Source organism: Mercurialis annua, linkage group LG1-X (genome assembly GCF_937616625.2).
Source record: "Mercurialis annua linkage group LG1-X, ddMerAnnu1.2, whole genome shotgun sequence".
Classification (NCBI taxonomy): Eukaryota; Viridiplantae; Streptophyta; class Magnoliopsida; order Malpighiales; family Euphorbiaceae; genus Mercurialis; species Mercurialis annua.
Genome location: NC_065570.1, coordinates 47,111,664 through 47,132,814, shown reverse-complemented (window position 1 = coordinate 47,132,814; position 21,151 = coordinate 47,111,664). Strand labels below are relative to the sequence as shown.

At 31.4% G+C, this 21,151-nt stretch overlaps 3 protein-coding genes across 4 annotated transcripts; 2 read left to right on the top strand and 1 right to left on the bottom strand.

Moving 5' to 3' along the window:
- Window positions 1–10,142: 10,142 nt before the first annotated feature.
- LOC126659415 (uncharacterized) lies at window positions 10,143–10,850 on the bottom strand. The gene has a single exon (XM_050352734.2). It carries the CDS (start codon window positions 10,799–10,801, stop codon window positions 10,271–10,273), a length of 531 nt encoding a protein of 176 aa, XP_050208691.1. The 5' UTR covers window positions 10,802–10,850; the 3' UTR covers window positions 10,143–10,270.
- An 11-nt stretch (window positions 10,851–10,861) lies between these two features.
- On the top strand, window positions 10,862–20,562 carry LOC126659389 (uncharacterized). Of its 2 annotated transcripts, XM_050352732.2 has the most exons (20): window positions 10,862–11,402; window positions 11,487–11,521; window positions 11,941–12,062; window positions 12,178–12,267; window positions 12,387–12,506; window positions 12,610–12,693; window positions 13,158–13,235; window positions 15,960–16,085; window positions 16,178–16,267; window positions 16,706–16,741; window positions 16,824–16,879; window positions 16,981–17,128; window positions 17,640–18,075; window positions 18,174–18,265; window positions 18,384–18,933; window positions 19,150–19,285; window positions 19,564–19,605; window positions 19,734–19,899; window positions 19,996–20,079; window positions 20,158–20,562. In XM_050352732.2, the coding sequence occupies exons 1-20, from the start codon at window positions 11,161–11,163 to the stop codon at window positions 20,284–20,286; spliced, it is 2,862 nt and encodes a 953-aa protein (XP_050208689.1). In that variant the 5' UTR covers window positions 10,862–11,160; the 3' UTR covers window positions 20,287–20,562. The 2 variants fall into 2 exon arrangements, with proteins under 2 accessions (XP_050208689.1, XP_050208690.1); XM_050352733.2 differs by lacking the exons at window positions 19,564–19,605; window positions 19,734–19,899; window positions 19,996–20,079; window positions 20,158–20,562 and having other exon boundaries at window positions 19,080–19,281.
- Window positions 20,563–20,866: 304 nt separating this feature from the next.
- LOC126671810 (putative lipid-transfer protein DIR1) lies at window positions 20,867–21,151 on the top strand. Its single transcript, XM_050365617.1, has one exon. It carries the CDS (start codon window positions 20,867–20,869, stop codon window positions 21,149–21,151), a length of 285 nt encoding a protein of 94 aa, XP_050221574.1.

Genomic DNA, 21,151 nt, shown 5'->3' with positions numbered 1-21,151 from the left:
TAATATATAAAAATTTATTATGAATAACATGTATCATAAATAAAAATATTAAATTTTAGTTGCATAGGTTGATAATTAGTTCTTAAAAATTATAACAATGCTCCCCTTTAACTTGAAAATTAGCCCTTAATATAAAATAGTAGTTTTTAGAATTTTAAAAAATCGTTTAAATATGATAATCTTCAAATTTGGCGAATCTCATGTAATCGAGTGTCGATACCATCAAACTTTCACCTTTTAGGCGGGTGCTAGGATTTCTCCCATAAAAGTAGATTATGTACGACTTGTATCCATAATTGTTATGTTGGAGTTCGGTTTCATCAATTACCAACAAAAATGCAAATAATATTAAAAAGCGGAAATATTAAATAAATGACATATAGATTATAAAAAGAAAAGCAAAGATAGAAAATAAAATATTTCCAATAAAAAATATAGTACTTCGCAATTTTAAGTGTTAATCTAAATATAATACACTCATTGTGATATTAAAAAAAATGTGAGATAAAATATTTTTATTTGTGAATAATAATTGAAAATTATAAGGATATAAAATTTATTCAATAATAAAACTAATATTTAACAACTTGATGTTTTCAGTAAAAAAAATAAGTCAAAATTTTTGACTTATTATTTTAAATGGTTTTTGGCTTAACTGAATAAGTTAAGTTGAACCTTTTTGAGTTATCAAACCAACTTAAAACAATTAAGTGCTTAATATATTAATTTAAGTAATAAGTTGAGTTATCAAACACCCCCTAAGACTAAGACATAAATACCAATCCTACTACTGCGGTCTAAGAGTTCAAAAATAGTTCGACTCATTTATTCTGAAATAAAATAAAGAACCTCCGAGAATGAAGAAACGGAGATCGACCAAACGCTCAAATCATAAACCTGGAAAATTTGGGAAAACAACGGGGTCAGATTTACTGAGTAGAGTTTATATAACCATTTACATTTATTAAGTTAAAAACCTTTAAAACGTTTAATAAAACATTTTCATTATGGATTATCAATGAAACCCTAAACCACAATTCTAAATCCATTGTCGTGTCGGTGAGACGTATCTCAATAACCGATCCCCGACTATCACTTAATAAATAGTGAGCCCAGGAGACGTATCTTCCACCGGTGCCCTCACTAAGGTGAGACGTATCTCAAACCTACCTCAATACCATAATCATTACCGGTGCGCACGCAGTCCCGATGATGCCCATCGAGTAGCACGTTCCAAATCAAATCCACAATGCCGAAAACAGTTCAAAAGCTGTTTATACATATATATATATACAAAATAATACATTTGCTTAATAAAGAGGTAAATAGAGATATAAACTCACTGCTTGCTATTCCACGTGAAACTTGACAAGCAATCTAACTCTGGTTCGCCTCTGAAGTACGAACAGTCGACGGGTCTAAATAAAATATTAAAATTATAATTAAAATCAGACCCTAACTCTAAAGAGTACTAGACACCACATAGGACTAGCACAACGCAAAACCAAGTCACATTTAATAAACACTTATATTAAATGCATTCCAAATATAACCCAAGTTATGAGGTACAGATCATATAAACATATTTAAAATGGTACATAGAATAATTAAATAAATCCGAGTTAAAATCCATATTAGTGAGTCAGCCGAGTTATTAAAACTACCAAGCTTCTTCCCACTTATTGGGCGACCAAAGTCTAACCCGGTCCAAAAGTTTATTAAATTTATAAACCCGAGTTTATAAATTAAAATACTTGATAAATTAATTATCTATTTTTAAAATAGAATTCGATAACTTCAAATCCAAGTAACCCAAGTTACAATTAAAACTTACCATTTTAAGTTTATAAAAGTTTAGGGGCTAAACTGTACTTTAGCCAAATTGGCATATCAATCAAAATTGAATATAATTACTAGAGTAATTATATTAATTAGGTTATAAAATATTTATCGTTTTCAAATTGCCCAATTATAAATTAAAACGAAATCAAGGTTATTATCACAATAATGACAATAGCTAGAAACAATCTTGAGGGATTCAATTGCTTAAAACAATAAACAATATGGATTCAAATAGTTAAAGCAATTTTAACCCGTGACTTAATAATACCTTTAGCCATCTCCTACATACAAAACCATAATTAACCAAACAATCATCACTGCCATATATTTCAATTCAAGCACCATGAATTCAATATTAAAATAAGAACCCATTAACAGTAGCAAATCAATTCCATATAACTCTATTTATGGAGAAATCAACTAAGGCAACCAAAATATGAAATCATAACCACATGTTCATACCGTGAACTGAAACAGCATATTCATGGCCAAAGGAGAAATCCTTTTTTCTTCTAAAACCACAATAAATCTCACTTAATAATCAACCTAATTTATATAAACCAACAACAGAACACAACAACTCATTGACATCAACTATAAGAACAAACTCAGGCATAGTCTATGTCGGATCGACATCGAAACGAATCAAACAATGAGTTTAAAGACAACACCAGACAAACCGGTTATCAAATAACAAAACATGAGATTATAGTCATCAATACGACAAGAATCATAACAATAACAATGGCCAAGAATTCGGCAGTAGACATGTTAATCAAGAACAGTGAATATCAAACCCAAAACGATAAACTTGCGGCGATTGAAACGGGATTGATTACGTACCGTTTTGCAAAACCGAGATAGGGAATTGAAGAGGCGTGTGTCTACAATCTCATCGACAAAACGAAACTGGATTTGATCAAGAAACGAAGAAGAACGAATCAATTTACGGAACGCCGTTTATAAGCTTAAACCAAAAACAATGAAACAGGGAAACTCACCGAGCTTGAGTTCAATGGAGTTGGAATGAAGAATGAGGATTGATGAAGTTTATGGTCTCTGAGTTTGAAAAGAAAAAAAAGGGTGGCAGATGAGTTTGATTCAATGATGGAAGTTTAGGTTAGAAAAAGAGTCGTAACAGAAGCATATATATGCAAAAGGAAGAAGAAGATTTCATGTTGCATAATAAACCTGATTCATTTTTTATAAATTGCATGGGCTTTCCTTTGTTGATTATTGCATGGGCTTTTCATGTTGATTAATGCATGGGCTTTTCATGTTGATTAATGCATGGCTTTTCATTTTACTTATTGCATGGGCTAAGTTTATATTTAACCATGGATCAATTTATTAATGCATCATAGACCTAAGAAACTCATGGATATTATTTAATTTAATAATAATAATAATAATAAATTGCATAAATCTCGAGGAATGCAAATATAATAAAGAGAAAAAATACGGGATATTACAGATTCGTCCAAGAACCAGATCTATGGAATATTTTTTCTATTTGGATACAAACTTTAACTTACATTCAAGAAATATATTCATGAATAAGACTTTTATTTTAATAGGAAATCTCTTTCTTATTCAATATGAAATCCTACTAAAAAGAAATCGCTTTCTTGTTCAAAGTATTCAAGATCTTCACTCAACTACTAAATAAAGAGTCCAAGGTAATGCCTAAAAACACAATTACATTCATATACTCAAAACGCTGCTCAAGCCTAAACTGACTTAAGTATCAGATAGTTAATCGGACCACCACCGTCCGATTAGCTTCTACCCTATTTTGCAGATTGATTACCGGATCAGAAGACAGACTCCATCACTTATTATTGATATGTGTATTATTTTGATATTTTTTTCTCTCTTACGTTAAATTAATCATTGAACTATAAATCTCTTTCTTTCAACATAAAGAATTGAGTTATTTCAACAAATTATTAAATGCGATAAGTAACTTTAAAAAGGAAAACTATTGATAATATATTATTAATAATAACTTTACAAAATAATAGCTTTTATAATATGAAAGTTCAACTAATTTTATAAATAGAAAATTGATGATAAAAAATAGAAGCTATACAAATATTTTAACAAACATTAATAATCGGATATTTTCATAAATTTTCACTGTTTCTTTGTAGTAATATTTCATTAATAATAGGGGTAATAACAAAACCAATTGTGGCGTTTCATCTTTTTAGAAATTTAAATTTAATGTTCAAAACGTTACGAAACAAATACCAACTTTTTCAATTTTTATATTTTGTAGCATCATCCCGAATTCCGGTCATTTTGTCCCTTTTTAGGCTACAGAGTGCAAAAATGTGAAAATTTAAAATTTTATTTATAAAATTTTAAAATATTGAAATTTAATATACTAATAATATAGCTGCCATATATGCAAAAAAAAAAGCTGGAAAACTGTTTGGCCTATAAAATGTAAAAATTGAAAAGGTTAAGATTTGTTTTGTAATTTTCTAAACGTTAGACTTAAATCGCAAAATAAAATAAAATGAAACATTAGAATTTGTTTTTCTAATACCACTTAATAATAAATTAATAACTTCTATAATATGAAAAATAAATTAATATAATATAATCTATTTTATTTTATGTTTATATTAAAAAGCGGACGTATTATCAATAAAGATCGTCTATATCTATCTATTTATATACTTATATAATTGACACAGTTAAAATAGTTCTCTCACGAGTTTTCGCTTTTTTAAAACTATTTATTTTAATATTATTATTTTATATTAACTTCTAATTTCTATACATCATAGTGTTCTAATATATATTAACTTTTTATTTCTATAAATCATTAAATTTATTGAATATTAATCTATTCAAAAAAATTAACCTAAAATATTAACAAACTCATATTTTATATAAGATATTTATTTAATTTTTATTATTCTAATATTTTATTATATTATATTTTATTTTTATTTAATGTAATAATTATTATTTAAAAAAATATTTATATTAAAGATAGTCAATATTTTTAAATAATTTATTACTAATATTAAAATAGATTTTAATTTTATTAATTTGCATATGAATCTTTTTCATATTTTTTACATATGTTTTTAATAAATGTATTATTTAAATAAATATTAATTTAATTCCGCATAAATACGCAGAGCTTACGACTAGTTAAACTCATATATTGTGGAGTATTAAAGTCACATGTCTTAAAAAAAAATTTTGAGAGAAAGTCACATGTCTTAAAGTTAATAGTTAGTTAATGCATTCTTAATTTGTGTGTGTCATAACATCAATCTTAAAGGAAATGGGAAAATAATAGATTATGCTAATAATTCGATTTTTTTATTTATACCTTAATAATTTATGTTAGACTTATTAATAACCACCTGTTATATATATAACTAGTACATTCACCCTCGCGTTGCTTCGGGAATTTTAGAAAGGCAATAGCATTTCTAATAAAAATGCAAAAACAAATTGAAATAATAAAAAATGCTAATAAAAAAAATGTAAAAATAATCAAAATATAACTATAACCAAGTTTCGAGAATATTCCCATTCATAGGTCCGAAATTCATATAATATACGTGGTATTAAATTTGAATCCAGTTGAAATGCCTTTCTATAAATAGCCAAACATTGAAATGCGTTAATTACAATAAACAAACATAATTATATTAGCATAATAAAAGTATACATAATAAAAGTATACTTAAGGTAATTATCTGGTCGAGTTTCATTGGGATGATTAAATTGATAAAATTATAGGAAAACAAATATATTTATTTTTTTAATTTCTTTTTTAATGTTTGTAAAATAAACTTTTCTTAATAGGCATTTTATTCGTTTTTATACAATACATTATAAGAGTACACAAAAAAATAGTCAAATTAACTTTAATGTAATCAATTATGGTTAATTGTACATAATTATATTATTTATGTCACCATTTCGCTTACAGTTTTTTTTTTTATGTTTCAAGATTATAAAATTACTTTGGCTGATAATAGTAAAGTTCAAATATATTTTTTTGAGGGTAAAAATATTTTATTTAGTATTTTGACATTTTTAGAATAATTTTTTTTTCAACTGAACTATCATGCTAATGGTTTTGATAATGTGGTTATAGTAAAGTAAATGGAGGAAGTATATTGAAGATATTTCTTTATGAGAAAATTACAAAACAAATCCAAAAAAAAGGAAAAATAACAAAAAAAAAAGATTAAAAAACAAATTACATTTAATATCTAAAAAAATTATAAAAATATGAAATAGGTTTTCACTTTTCACGTACTGTATCAGATATATATTGGTACTAGCATTTCGCCACGTGCTACGCACGTGAGCGACATTCATATGACCCGTTATATATATTAAATATTATTTAAATGATTACATGTAGTATTTTTTATTTAAATATATTACCTTTTATTTAAAATAAAATTATAGCTTGTGAAATTGTATTTATATGACCCGTTAGATTACCGTTAGTTAATTTGCATAATTTAATTTTTAAACTTAATATTTTAATTTATTAGTTCTCAAATAAAATTTATTTTTATTTGAATTTTATAGTTTTTTTAAAATATTTTTTATAGGATCATAAATAATTTAAATTTTATGCTCTAAGTTTTACAAACCCTTATTATATTATTAATTATAATGAAGGTTTAATATTTTTTTCATAGTAAATATACAAATTCTGCTATCTTTTTAAATTTTTTGACATTGTGCTATGCACATGAATGATATTTATATAACCCGTTAAATATTTTAACCATTGAAGTACTATTATTATAAATCATACTTTATTCATTTATGTTAAATATTTTAGATCGATATAAAACTATTATTAAGAAACTGCAGATAATGATTTTTTTTCTTATTTGTTTTGATTAATTTATAGATATAACCAACTTTACTTGAATTAATAATTTTCATGATATCAAACTTAAGTCGTTATTATATGAAATATTAATTAGATTATTAAATTTTACTTTCTAGTTTTTAATAGATTATTTTTATTTTAAATTAAAATTATAGCACATAAATCATGTTTATATGATCTATTATATATACATACACATATATATTAGTTAAATTGCAAAATATAATATATGATTTTTTTTTTTGCCAAAAGATAGTAATATTGATAGATTGACATATTACAACTTATCGTCGAAGTACACCGTAGATCAAAATAATTAAAATAAAAAACAACTGAAACCCTATATCGATCTACAAAAAGAAACGAAACAAAAATAGAAATTTAAAGATACAAATTTAACAGGTGACTAAAAACAAGATGAATTCCAGTGTGAAGAATTCCCTGGCACCAATCATATCCCATAACTTCTATTAACCACTTGTTTCGCTGCTAAGATACTTCGACCGATGAAAAGAAAACCTTGAATCTTCAAGAACTTGAAGCTGAAGTTTGAACAAACGCTGGAAAGTCTTGAAAGAACCAAGGATATACAAAAACCACGAACAAAACACACCAAAACTCCAAAGAACGGAGTAATTTATTCAAACAAACAACAAAACATTGAAAGAAACGAGATAAGAGACGATGATATGCGGCTAAAAGTCGAAGATCACCGTCCCCTGCGCTCGAAATTGAAGAAAAACGGATTTTCTCTCTCTAGAATACTTTTTCTCTCTCTAGACACCGCTTCACGGCCAATAAATATAATATATGATCAAATAATGAAATTTGTTAGTATGCACATATTGATTCGGCACAACGCACAAAAATCTATGAGAAAGTATTAGAATGACATAGCTCTAACCAAATTATTCTAACCTAATGCCTTGTATTTTTTATTATAAATTAAACTCTTAACTCATTTACGTTTTTATATTACAATAAGACTCCTATTTAGTTTCATGTCTCCTTATTGAATTAGACTTATATTTATATGATATGTAGTTAAAATATCCTTATTGTCGAATTTCAAATTTAATATCCTTACTAAAATTAAATTTTTAAATTAACATACAAGCACAGTTGTGTAGAACAACTTATATGCATCCTTATCTAAATTTTGTTTTCTAGTAGTAATTAAACTCCTAATTAATTGATTATAATATTTTATTATTAATTTTATCTTTTAATATTAGTTATACCCTTAATGAACACTAATATCGTAATTTTGCCTAGCATTTGGCCACGTGCTACGCACGTGAGCAATATTTACCTGACCCGTTTTATTTATTAAATATTAACTAAATTAATTAAAATCATAGCACATGAGTGATTTTATATGACCCGTTATATATATTGAATATAATATTTAGTTTTCAATTAATTTTCGTGAATATATATATATATTAAATAAGTTGATATATGTTTATAATATTATTTTAGTTATTAAATTAAATTTTTAATTTTTAATTATAGCATGTGAATGATGTTATATCCCGTTATATGTAAATATTAATTAAATATTAAATTTTTAATTTTAAATATTTTGAATTATATTTTCAGTTTGATATAATTTTTGAACTACATACTTAATATTTTAATATCTTAATTTTGAAACCCCTCTGGATTATAGAATAGAAAAACATCCTTTCTGTACTAAATTTTTTGATTGAAGCCATTTCTAATATATTTATAAGATTGCTATGTACGCATTTGATTAATATCATATGAGCCGGACTACATGATTTAAGATAGACTTAAATATGACTTGCATTGCATTACATATGTTAATCAAACTCTTATATTTCCAATTGTTTATGGTTTCTACGCAAAAAAAAAGGATCCTAACCTATATACAATTCTATTTGTACAGTCAATTCTTATTTTTATATTAAAATTGATTTTTTTGTTAGAATCAAATTTATACTTGATTACTGTTTACCTTATTAATTATACCCTTAATAAACCCTATTACCGTAATTTTACTTGTCCCCCCCCCTTCCCACATATAAGATAGTTATAGATAGATTATAGATAGATAGATAGATTATATCACACATGTATATGAAAAATATATATTTTTATAGTAAAAAAATGTAAATTATGTAAATTTTTTAAATGTTTAAATAAAATTAAAATGTTTTGATTAAAATGTATTTTTAAATAATTTTTTAAAATAATTTTATAATTTTTTTATAGGCCTGTCATTCGGGCCAGCATAGCAAGGTCTGTTTATCGGTAATTCAACATGTAAAGCCCACCCAATACCAAAAGCAACATCCAATATGAACGCTAACTAAATTTTGTATACCAAAAAGCTTATCATTTTGTCTTCTTTCCAACACAGCCATCATGAAATTTTCTCAACTCAAAAACTCGAAGGCTAACTAATTATGTTAAATTTTTATGCCTAAACCCGTTGCAGCTTTCGTCTTCCTCGCGGAAAAAAATAATCTTTCTTTCATTAAATTTGAGACTTTTGTAACATATTCAGACACATGCATAGTGCAAGATTGAAGAATTAGGCAGAGATCCAAAATAAGAGCTTTTCTTTTCCAAAAGGCTCAAATTTCTCGTAACTTGTTTCCATTTTGTTTTGTTACATCCGAATTGAGCTAGTTACCGCCAACTATAACTTCCCACTCATACCTTACTGCTTCTCATACCTTTCTTGCCTATCTGTCCTCTCATCCTATTCTTGTTGTTCTTATTACCTCCATCACAATGGAAGTTATCCATACTGACTAATGATGGAGATAGAAGCAAACAAAGCAACAGGAGCGGCGTTGAGTACTCTGAGCGAGACCATCTGGAGAGAAAAAAACCAACAGAGAAGTGGTCGGTGATGTCTCTGCAAGGCTCACATGGAAGGATCTGACTGTGATGGTCACCCTCAGCAACGGAGAGACGCAGAATGTTTTGGAGGGGCTCACCGGCTACGCAAATGTTTTTGATTTAATGGAAAAAAAGCTGTATTCGATAAAGTGGGCTCTGTGTCTTTTTTAAACTTTAATTATATGGTATTTATCAAGGGCATAACTGGAAGAGGATTATTAGAATTGTGCATGGAGAGCTTCCACATAAGCCAAGACTTTCTTAAAAAGTTACCGAAAATCGTGGATAGAAAGCCTCCTTATATTAGTCAATACTTCTTCAATAAGTTACCAACATGCGCAAATAATCACAACCACATCTTTGTTGAGAAGTTTTACATATGTGCTCTACACGTGATCTACTACTAACGGCGTTAAAAGAGAGGTTAAAACACTGTTGAATGTACAGTACTTCTCTTTTATAAGTTAGATATAGATTTTATATAATAATTTTATATTTATAAAATAAAAATATCTGATTACTTTTCTGCAACATATTCTCTAAACATAAATATATAAAATTCATTTTAACAAAAGGTGAAAGTCACACACACGTACCAAATTTTCAAAAAATAAAATAAAATTACCAAGGATCTAATGTGAAATTGTCTAATTTTCTTTTACATTAACCAGATAAACCAAGATAAATAGAAGTGGCAACACCGAGCGCGTATACACCAACCGCCGCCCCAACCAAACTCACACCAGACCGAGTAAGAGCACCCATCCCAACAATTCCCGCCGCTCCGATCGGCACTCTCGCTAAAATCGCCTTCCCAGCATTACCCACCACGGCCTCCGTATACAACACAACCGCCCACTCCTTAAACACTTCCTTCCCCAAAATCAACTCCTCATCCTCTTTAAATTTCTTGTTGTTCTTTTGCTGGCGAGTCACGACGATTCCAAGAGCAGAATCAATTTGAGACCGAGTTGGAGGAGACGGGACCCACTTGAGGAGTAGCGGGTAATTGTGGGAAGTGGAGATGGCGGTGTGAATTTGATCAGAGGCGGTCGGGAGTTGATATGGCAAGACTCCTTGGAAAGCGTGTTGTGTTAGGGAGAGACAGTACGTGTAGGCTGAGTCGCAAGCTGAGTTGAACTCGGCCGAGTTGTCGAGTGTGGTTTTCACTCTTTTGGATGCCGATATCCCCATTTAGGTCTGATGCTATCGTGTCTCGTTTGCTCGCTTCTCAATAGATGAAAGACGGAACCAAACGACGACGTACTGGATATTTTTAAAATCCGTCTGACCTATAATAAACGGCGACGTGTCCAGATACTTAAAAATTCTGCCCAAGTTAAACAAAACGACGTCTTGGGATATTGAAAAATTCGGCCTAACCTGAAACAAAACGACGTTGGTTAATGTCTGTACTCGCAAAACGATGTCGTATGTAAGGATATATTATAGACAGCGCCTCATTTTCACTCGATTAAAACGACGTATAGTCTTCAATTTCTTTTCCGTAAAAATGCAAGGGAGGTAGATTTAATTGAAAAAAAAAAAGAGAAATGGAGGGAAGATGGAGAAAATGGATGATGATAATGGCGATTCATGGAATTGGAATAATAATATTTACAAGAGGATTTCTATTGACAAGAACTGAGCTTCCTTATTACAGTCACTGCTCTGATGTATCTCAGTCTCCTTGCTTTTCACCATCCGTTAACTTTATCGATCGACGGCAACAGCAGCAGTGTTGGACTAAACCTGCTGTCGATCGTCTCATCATTATTGTTCTTGATGCTCTCAGGTACTTTTTAGAATCATTTGTTTACTCTTAAATTTTATTTTTATAAACTTTGACTCTATTTCAATTTTATGTGTTGCTTTTCAGGTTTGATTTTGTCGCTCCTAGCTCTTTTTTTCCAGGTTACCTCTCTTTTCATTTAATTCTTTCATACAGTGTTTTTTTAAAAATATTTAGAAGAAAATGCGTCAATTGAATTCTACTTGGCTACAAATTTAGATTTTTTTTTTTTATCATAGTTGCCCGAGCTCCATTCTTTCAGAGTCAAAACCATTTAATTTGAAATTCACTGAATAAATGAATTAATCATGCCACAAGTGATAAACATTCCTTATGATGTAATTTTGAAGAAAGAACAAAAATTTAAAGGATTGAGTTGTATCAACTATAAGATTTCCGAATATTAATATTTGACTATTCTAGAATTCGATTCTACTCGATTCTTGCATTTACAAGCACATTCATTCTTATGCAAGTTTTTCTGCTAATTCATTATGTTAGTACTAATATCAAAATGATTTTATTTTTTCATTTCATACAGAGAAGAAGCCGTGGATGGATAAACTGTCTGTATTGCAGAAAATGGCATTTAAAGAAGGTTCCTCTGCTAGGATTTTCAAAGCTATTGCAGACCCGCCTACAACAAGTCTTCAACGTTTAAAGGTCTCATTATATTCAGTTTAAAAAAAAAATTCATTAATTGAATGAGGCCTTAATTTTCTTAACTTCTGTTAAATGATCAAATCATCGAAACAAACGTGGTTCCTTTTATTTTCAGGGCTTGACTACTGGAGGACTCCCAACTTTTATTGATGTCGGAAACAGCTTCGGGGCACCTGCAATTATTGAAGATAACTTCATACATCAGGTTTAGCTCTAACTTTTGTTCCCACTTATGTAGAGTATGGTCATGAATATTTTTATAGGTTTTTGAACTTTTTCTGAACTGTAAAGTTATATAATTCTCATGAGCAATCTCACTTGCAGTTGGTTATAAATGGGAAGCGTACGTTGATGATGGGTGATGATACATGGGTTCAGTTGTTTCCTCATCATTTTAACAAGTCTTTTCCCTACCCATCTTTCAATGTTAAAGATCTCCACACAGTATGTTGTTTTACCGTATTCTTTTATGCACCTTTTACAGATATTATTTTTCTAATATGTTTCATAATTGATACTCTTTTTTAATGGAATTCTAATTTTCCAGGTAGATAATGGATGCATTGATCATTTATTTCCATCCATATCTCAAGATGACTGGGATGTTCTAATTGCTCATTTTCTTGGTGTGGTAAGATGAGGTGTCTTACAATTTCACGTTTCCAGTATGTGTGTATGTCATGTAAATTGATTATTTATTTCTATTATTTTATTCGCTATGAGTAGATTTAAATATGCTACAAGTATTCATTGTTATGTTTTTGGATTAACCTCTGTATGTCTTCTTGCTTTTCAAGAACAATTATTAATATTGTATATCTTAACAAATTAACAACAATTTACCAGTTTCATGATAGGTATCTGTAAGTGTTGTACTCTATTTCCAAGACCTTTATGAAATTGCCGGTCTATCCAAAGTCATCATTAAAAAATTCTGTTACTTATTTAAATCACAAAAAACAATATCTCAGTCAAGTTTTGTACTCATCTAATATAGAGAAAACATTTGCCTTGAGTTATTGTTCTTCTTAGTTTACATTTTAAAAACTGGTAATTGTGTAAGAAAACTGAACCCTTTTGATCAATGTGATACAGGATCATGCTGGGCATATATTTGGTGTTGATTCTGTGCCAATGATAGAAAAGTTGGAGCAGTACAATCTCATTCTTGAGGTAGTTTCCCATTTATTCAGATTAAATTTTCAAATTTGAGTTCGAGTTCGAATGGGCTTAAATTCTCAAGTTCGAGTTTGAATGAACTTAAATTTTCAAGCTTGGTTTCGAGCTCAAACGATATCCTGAGCTACTCAAGCTTGACTCGAGTTTAATAAATAACAAAAATAATTGTTCAAAAATTATCATATTCGATGTATTCTAAATATTTTCTCTATTATGGCTTAATGCCTTAAAACCCGGACCTTTCATCCCCTTTTCAATCTTACCCTGACGTTGAAAATTTGTCAATTTTACCCTATTTTGCGTTTTTTCATTTCAATTGTACCCTGAAGCATAAATTTGACCTTTATTTATTTGACAAAAGTTTTAAAAAAATCTTCACAAATGGTCAATTTATTATAAAAAGTTAATCTAATGCAAAAAGGGTCAATTTATAATTTTTTTTTACCAAATGAAAAGATGTCAATTTTATGCTTTAGGGTACCATTGAAATGAAAAAAATTGCAAAGTAGGGTAAAACTGACTGATTTGCAACGTCAGGGTAGGATTGAAAAGAGGATAAAAGGTCAGGGTTTTTTAAGACATTAGGCCCTCTATTATTTATGAATTTTAATCAATTAAAATGATATAAGTATCTCATTTTAGAAATTTAAAATGTCAATATAACAAAATAAATTATCATTGGAGAGGATTTAAAGTTGCCACTCAACGGCCTTTTTGTCCCATCTCATCCGCTTTTTCCCATATCTTTTACGTGTAAGAGGCTCGTTTATACTTGCGATCCTCACAAGTTTCTATAATTGATACTCGAGTTTGGATCAAATTTTTCGAGTCGATCTTGAGTAATTTGCAAGTAGCCTAATTAGAAAAGAGTCTGAAATTTTAAGTCAAAAATGGGCTAATAATCACCCATGGCACCTCAACTTTAAGGGTACGGGCGCTAAACCCCCTGATGTTTAAAAACGGGCGCTAAACCCCCTGATCTTTGTGGCGGCGCTCACTAAACCCCTTTTGGACGAAATATGACCAAAATACCCCTGGCGCCGTTTTTCCTGGTCAACTGACTTTTTTTTCAAAAAAAAAATAAATAAATAGTGCTGCCACGTCAGCTGCCACGTCACCAAACTACCCTAAAAAATTAAAACACCTAAAATACCCCTAAAACACCCAACCCAATCAAATCAACCCAATAACATCCAACCAAACCACTTTCACCCGAACCACCACCCCACCGCTCTCCGGCCACCACGTCCGACCACCGCCATGGACGAAACATTTTCCGGCCGGTCTGTTCTTCGTGGAAGAACAAATCCGTCGTTCTTCCACGATGACCGGAAAATTTTCCGGTCATCTCGGAGAAGATGACCGGAAAATTTTCCGGCGGTGGTCGGGTGGCGGGTGGGGTGGTGGTTGGGTCGGTTTTTGGGTTGATAGATTGGTTTATATTAAATTGGGTTGGTTTGATTTTTTTTTTTTAAATTAAATTAGGGGTATTTTGGGTTTTTCAAATTTTTAAGATATATTTCTGACGTGTCAGATGATATGACAGTGTCAGAATTTTTTTTAAAAATGTCAGTTGACTGAAAAAACGGCGTCAGGGTTATTTTGGTCATATTTCGTCCAAAAGGGGTTTTGTGAGCTCCGACACAAAGCTTAGGGGGTTTAGCGCCCGTTTTTAAACATCAGGGGGTTTAGCGCCCGTACCCCTAAAGTTGAGGGGCCATGGGTGATTATTAGCCTCAAAAATGGGACCCATAAATGTATATTTCTCCTTCTGTCCCCCGGCTGTATGTTATTGCATAATAAACTGGATAGGCTATTTGAAGATGTAAACTATGCCATCTGGTTTGTTCTAAATGATAATAACCACCACAACAAAACTTTACCTAATATATTTCCGTGGCTGGCTGGCTGCTAAACTTTTGCTTCTGGTTTATGTGATTCTCCACCTTCTTAGCTAGCATTTAAGTGATGGTGGCTGCTCTTGCTCTCTGTTTGCTGCAACAGCAGGCATGTTGGATTGAGGCCACATGTCTGATCTTATTTTCTTCCTTTGTTTTTGGTTCCTTTTGCATCAAATTTTCTACATTCATCTGTAGCAAAACTTCATATTTGACGTGTTTTAATAATTGTGTATGCTATACAAATGCATCTTGAACCAAACTTGAGATACACATTTTGTGATAGAAGCATGAGAATTCAAGCAAAATGATGTCTGATAATATTTAAGTTGTTCCGGAAAGGCCTTTTTTTCATTGGCCGCTCAATTTTGTACATAAATTGCAAATGCTCTGGTGCTCTCTAAGTTTAAAGCATATTGGTGAAGGTTAAAAAGTTATGAACCTAGCCTAAATTAAAGATGGATCAGAATTAACTGTGAAGAAAATAGCAGGGCTGCCCTGGTTAAATAAGAAGTTTTTTTCTAAAGAATATCATTATCTGTGATTGAATGTAAGGATTTTGACTTGGAGTTGATAAATTAACGCTTAAAGAGATCTGATGAATACCATTTAAGGGTCATACATAATATAAAAATGTGTTTAGGTGCACTTTGTCAGGCTGATGTGGTAGAGGTGCATATCCTGTTCATACTGATGTCAGTTAAAACTGCACCTGCTTTGTAGTCCGTGCTACAGCCAATTCATGCTGCTCTTTTTAAAGATTTGCACGACAGCTATAACTTATACCCTTAACCTGGCCCTTATTGATATTATGCTTCAGAAATTAATTGAAGAACTGGAGAGCCAGTCTGGGCCAGGTGGCTTACATGAAAATACTCTTCTTGTCGTAATGGGTGACCATGGGCAAACATTAAATGGTGATCATGGTGGAGGGAGTGCGGAAGAGGTATGTTAGATATCTCACGGCATTAGCAAATTGATTCTTGTTTGTCGTACTTCTTTTAGTTAAGTTATGGACGCTTGATTAATGTTATGCAGGTGGAAACATCAATTTTTGCCATGAGTTTTAAGCAGCCACCATTTTCAATTCCATCTGAACTTGACAGTTCATCTTGTGAACAAGACCTGGTACTGCCAAAGTCATTAGATGCATTTGTTTTCAGTTACTAGCAGCTTCAAATTATATGTTCTCCCACTTCAAATCGCATTGTTAGTTGCTGATTTATGTATTATCTATATTATTAGAGTTAATATTCTGGTTGACCATGTTTCTTCTTCCCAAATGTCTAAAATATCAATTGAAGAAGGCAAGGGTAAGGAAGGAGAACTTAGGTAATAAATGACATGCATGAACATAACATTGCATTTTCAATATGATTATATGATGTCCATATGTAGTAAGCGACTATAGACACTGATTAAACAATGTTTTTGATCCATGATGCAATTGTATTTAGCCCTGTAAATTGTAAGAAAATAGTTGACAGATTGAAAGGATAGCTCCTTGCTAGACAAAGCTCTTATTAGTCTCCTATTTGAATTGCTATCTCCATATTTTGATTTCAGGAGGCAAAGAAGATGTGCACCAGCTCTATTCAACAGGTGAGAACGCTTATAACTCTACTGCATTCACTTACAGTTCCTCTTTATTAGACAAGGTACTTACTCAGATAACTCTCTGCAGCTTGATTTTGCAGTGACAGTGTCAGCTTTACTTGGTGTCTCTTTTCCTTTTGGAAGGTGCCGTGTAAGCATCCTTGAATTATAACTTGTATCGTATTCTATTCATGGTGTTGGAAGGACACTGCCATTTAATTTATCTTTCCTGGCTGCTCTTTCAGCATTGGACGTGTTAATCCTGAGCTGTATGCTTTAGGTTCTGGTACATGGAATTTGGAGGAAACTAAAATAGAGAATTGCAAAAGCCAGTCAAATTTGGAAGACTGGGTACAGAATTATGTCAATGTGCTCTGCATCAATTCTTGGCAGGTATTTTTTCTTAACTGGTCTTTACTTTCTAAAATAAACTTGTAAATGGCATCAGAAATAACTTCATATTTGATATTTGTATAACTCTGGCGCGAATTCTATTAAACAAAATGATATTTATCTTTTCCACTTTTAATTAGTCCTATTGTATTAGTCGGTGGGGTCGTGGGTTGGTATGATGTCTGCCAGTTATGTTACCATTTTATGGACCGAAACTTGGAATAAAGCTGTAATCGTCTGACATATTGAAATAAAAATGGTAGATCAAAGCTAATAGCCTCCCAAGCTAAGGTTAATTGTCGGGGCCTCCATCATTATTCTTTTGATTTGTTTGGTAGGATTTGGATGTAACCACTGGATCCATTTAAATGTGTAATCACTCAAGTTAGCACCCCAGAAAAGTGCTTGATTTATATTTAATATTATGGACAGTTAGCCTGATTAGTTAAATGCTCTCCGGTTTCCACCTGCCATCCATCTTATCCCAATCTTGTAAATTCTTCATGTTCAGGTCAAAAGATACATTGATGTCTATTCAGCTTCATCAATGATTGGATTTTCCTCTGAAGACCTGCTACATCTATCAAACATGTACAATCTGGCAGAAGAGAATTGGTCAAACATGAAGGATTTGTTATCATATAAAAATGAAAGCTGCCATTCTATCTTGCCTGGTCTTACAAGGCAAATTGATGCTTATTTTGACTTTCTATCAAATGTTTCAGAATTGGCACGCTCCAAATGGACCGAGTTTAATTTGAAGATGATGGGCATAGGTCTAGGGGTTATGTTAATGTCACTTTTAATCATGTTTCTTGCTATTCAGCCATCAAATAAGCCATATGCCGTTTTTCTACCTTCCCCTGGAGATTTGAAGATATCCTCAGTATTTGCTTTCTTTATAGTGGCAATACGTGCTTGCAGCCTTTTTTCTAATAGTTTCATTTGTAAGTTCTGATTAGTCTCATGCTTCCAAGAATGCTTTCCCTTTTTCTCTTTTTTCACCTAGTCTTGTTGACATTCCATTTTTCTGAATCTTGAGCAGTGGAAGAAGGAAAGGTAGCAAGTTTTCTGTTAGCCACAACTGGCATTGTCAAGTTACGACACTCAATCTTGAGAAAGAAGATGCTGTTTGAAGTATGTATCTATAACCTTGAAGGTTGATTACCACGAGTTGATTTTGAGATCACTGATAAGAAATTCTAGAATTTGTTGAATTCGGTAGTGCTGATTTTTTCAAGGGATTCATTTGCAGGCTATCATTTTTCTTCTGTTAGTATCCATTCTTAGATTATGCATCGAGGTTGGGCTGTCTAAGCAGGCCACTACTTCTTCATTTATGAGTGCATCTCCCTCGTGGATGCTTGGTATTGCTCCAGGCCATCCAATATGGATGTATTTGTCTGAATTTGCTCCACTTCTTGCTATAATCTTATTAGCGGGGTTACTGTATAGAACCACTTGTAGCAGCTACTGTTTGGGAGTTTGGAAGTATGTAATTGTGGGAACTGTTTCAAGTTATATACTTATAGCGGTTCACTGGGGATCTGAAAGTAGCATACCCATTCTGGCCCTGTTACTTCAGGGAGTTGGAAAAAGTTACATTCCCAGATTAGTCTATGCTATAGGTCTGGGTCAACTTACGTTAGTGGCATTTGGTTCAGTTTTTACTGAAGAAAAATCTTTAGATGGAAAATGGAGCCCGATAATGAAAACAGTGGCCATTTTATCTGCTTGGAGTTCAACAATCATTCTTCTGTCAGGAAAGCAAGGTTCTTTGGTTGCACTGGCATCCATAATTGGAGGTAATTATTTGTTGTTATAGCTTTAGTCTTCTATTACATCACATCTTTGAGTTTCAATTTTCAATTTGATCTTCTGTGGCTATGAAATTTATTTGTTTTATTAATCCAGCTTAGGTAGCTCTTCTCTGTTATTTCTTTGGTGACAGTATCATTAACTGCTCAGTGCTCATCCTTTAAAAGGATTTGTCCATGTGTATAAGAGCTTCTCTTTATCAGGGTATTGCATAGCAAAGCTGCAGCTCGTGGAAGACGATGCCTATAGTAACATTGCTACAAAATTGAATTTCAGTCCTCTTGCTGTAACACAATGGAATCTGCTAGCTGTATGTCTATTTTTCGCCACAGGTCACTGGTAAGATAAGATGCCTGTTATTGACATTAATGTTTGCATATTTGCTGGGACTATTTGCAGTCTACTTTAGTTTACTTAATCACTATTTGCTGGGACTGTTTATAGTCTACTTTGATAGTGAATTCAGATGAACTGTCATTCAAAAAAAAAAAAAAACACTACATTAAATGACAGTTCATCTGAATTCACTATTAAAATCATTTAATGTAGTTAATCTTAAAATCAGCAGTTAACAACGTGCATGAAAATGTTCCCTTACCAGAGTTGCAAATTTTCAGGTGTGCTTTTGATGGCCTTCGCTACGGTGCTGCATTTATTGGGTGAGTTTAATTATGTGCATGCAAGCACATGTTTTTGCATTATTCGTGAATTTTGTTTACTAACCCTCAGAGGTCCCATGAATATGATAGTGGCGCTTGCAAACGGACTAATAATTATTTCCATTCAGGTTTGATGAGTTCATTCTCATTCGTCAAGCTATCCTTCTTACAATCGATACATATGGTTTTTCACTCATTCTTCCTATATTTGGGCTCCCATTGCTCGCTATACACCATTCTTTTTCGGGTCAGACCAATTACAGGAACAATTCAGTTTTCTCACAGTTATATCAGGTGCGTGTTACTTCTTTTCGGGTATCATGGTTCAACAACGAGTTGGTTGATTTTTTAATTGTTCGGTGCACTGATGGATCATACTCTAATTTTCAGATGTATATGATGTTTGGACTCATTACAGCAACCACAGTTACAGCCACTATTATATGTGTCACCATTCAAAGGCGGCATCTAATGGTACCGATAGGAAATTATTAATTCTTTTATATATTTTGACACGCACTGCTATTTTCTTACTTCTCTCTCCTCTTATAGGTGTGGGGTTTATTTGCTCCGAAATTTGTCTTTGATGTGGTCAGTCTTCTGCTCACGGATCTCTTAATTTTCTTTGCTTTGCTATTTTATCCTAGCCGAGCACAAAATGATAGCCAGAAGAGAATTTGACATACAATGTTCGCTGCCGATGACAGTAGAACATGATTTTGAACAGAAACCTAATTCATTTGTTGGTCGTTGAATCCTTTTTATTAGCTAGATGTTTAACAAGACTGTTTTTTCCAAATTTAGAAAATGTTTACTAAATTCATTTTTTTGTTGAAATAGCCAAGATGGAAAGAATGTTAGACAACAGACCCTTTGAAAATTTTGGTACTTTTGTAGTTTTGTTATACATACATGTTAGAAAGAAGGAAAAAAAAAACGTTTTTTTTCCTGAATAAATGAGGAAAACAACTTTAATTTATTTGTGTTAGCTTGCAACTAATTTTTTATTTGCATTTACTTGTAACTAAAGTTGAAATAATTATTGGTTGATTAGTTCGCAAATTTGGTCAATTATCTTGGAACCAACTACAGTTATAATCAAACCAATTGATTTAAATTAATAAGACCAACCATCCATTGATAACAACCCTATGTTATTTTCACTATATATTGACATGAGTTTCGTGCAACTTCAATAAGCATCTGCATAAACTCAAACATATATAATTTAAAATAAATTTTCTCTAAATAAAGAAAAAAAATGGGTTGCAACAACACATTGGTTATATGGATTGCGGCGATGTTAATGATTGTGATGATGAATGGAGTTACCGTTGAAGGTATATGCAACACGAGTATACCATTAATGAGCGAATGCTTCTCCGCCGTTGATGGAGATCCTAGCACGCAATGTTGCCTTAACATTCAAGACGCCGACTTGCAATGTCTTTGTAAATATAAATTTATGCTGTCATTTTATACTATTGATCTTCAAAAGGCTATGCAAATTCCTACCAAATGTGGCCAGAGCAATCCATGTACATGA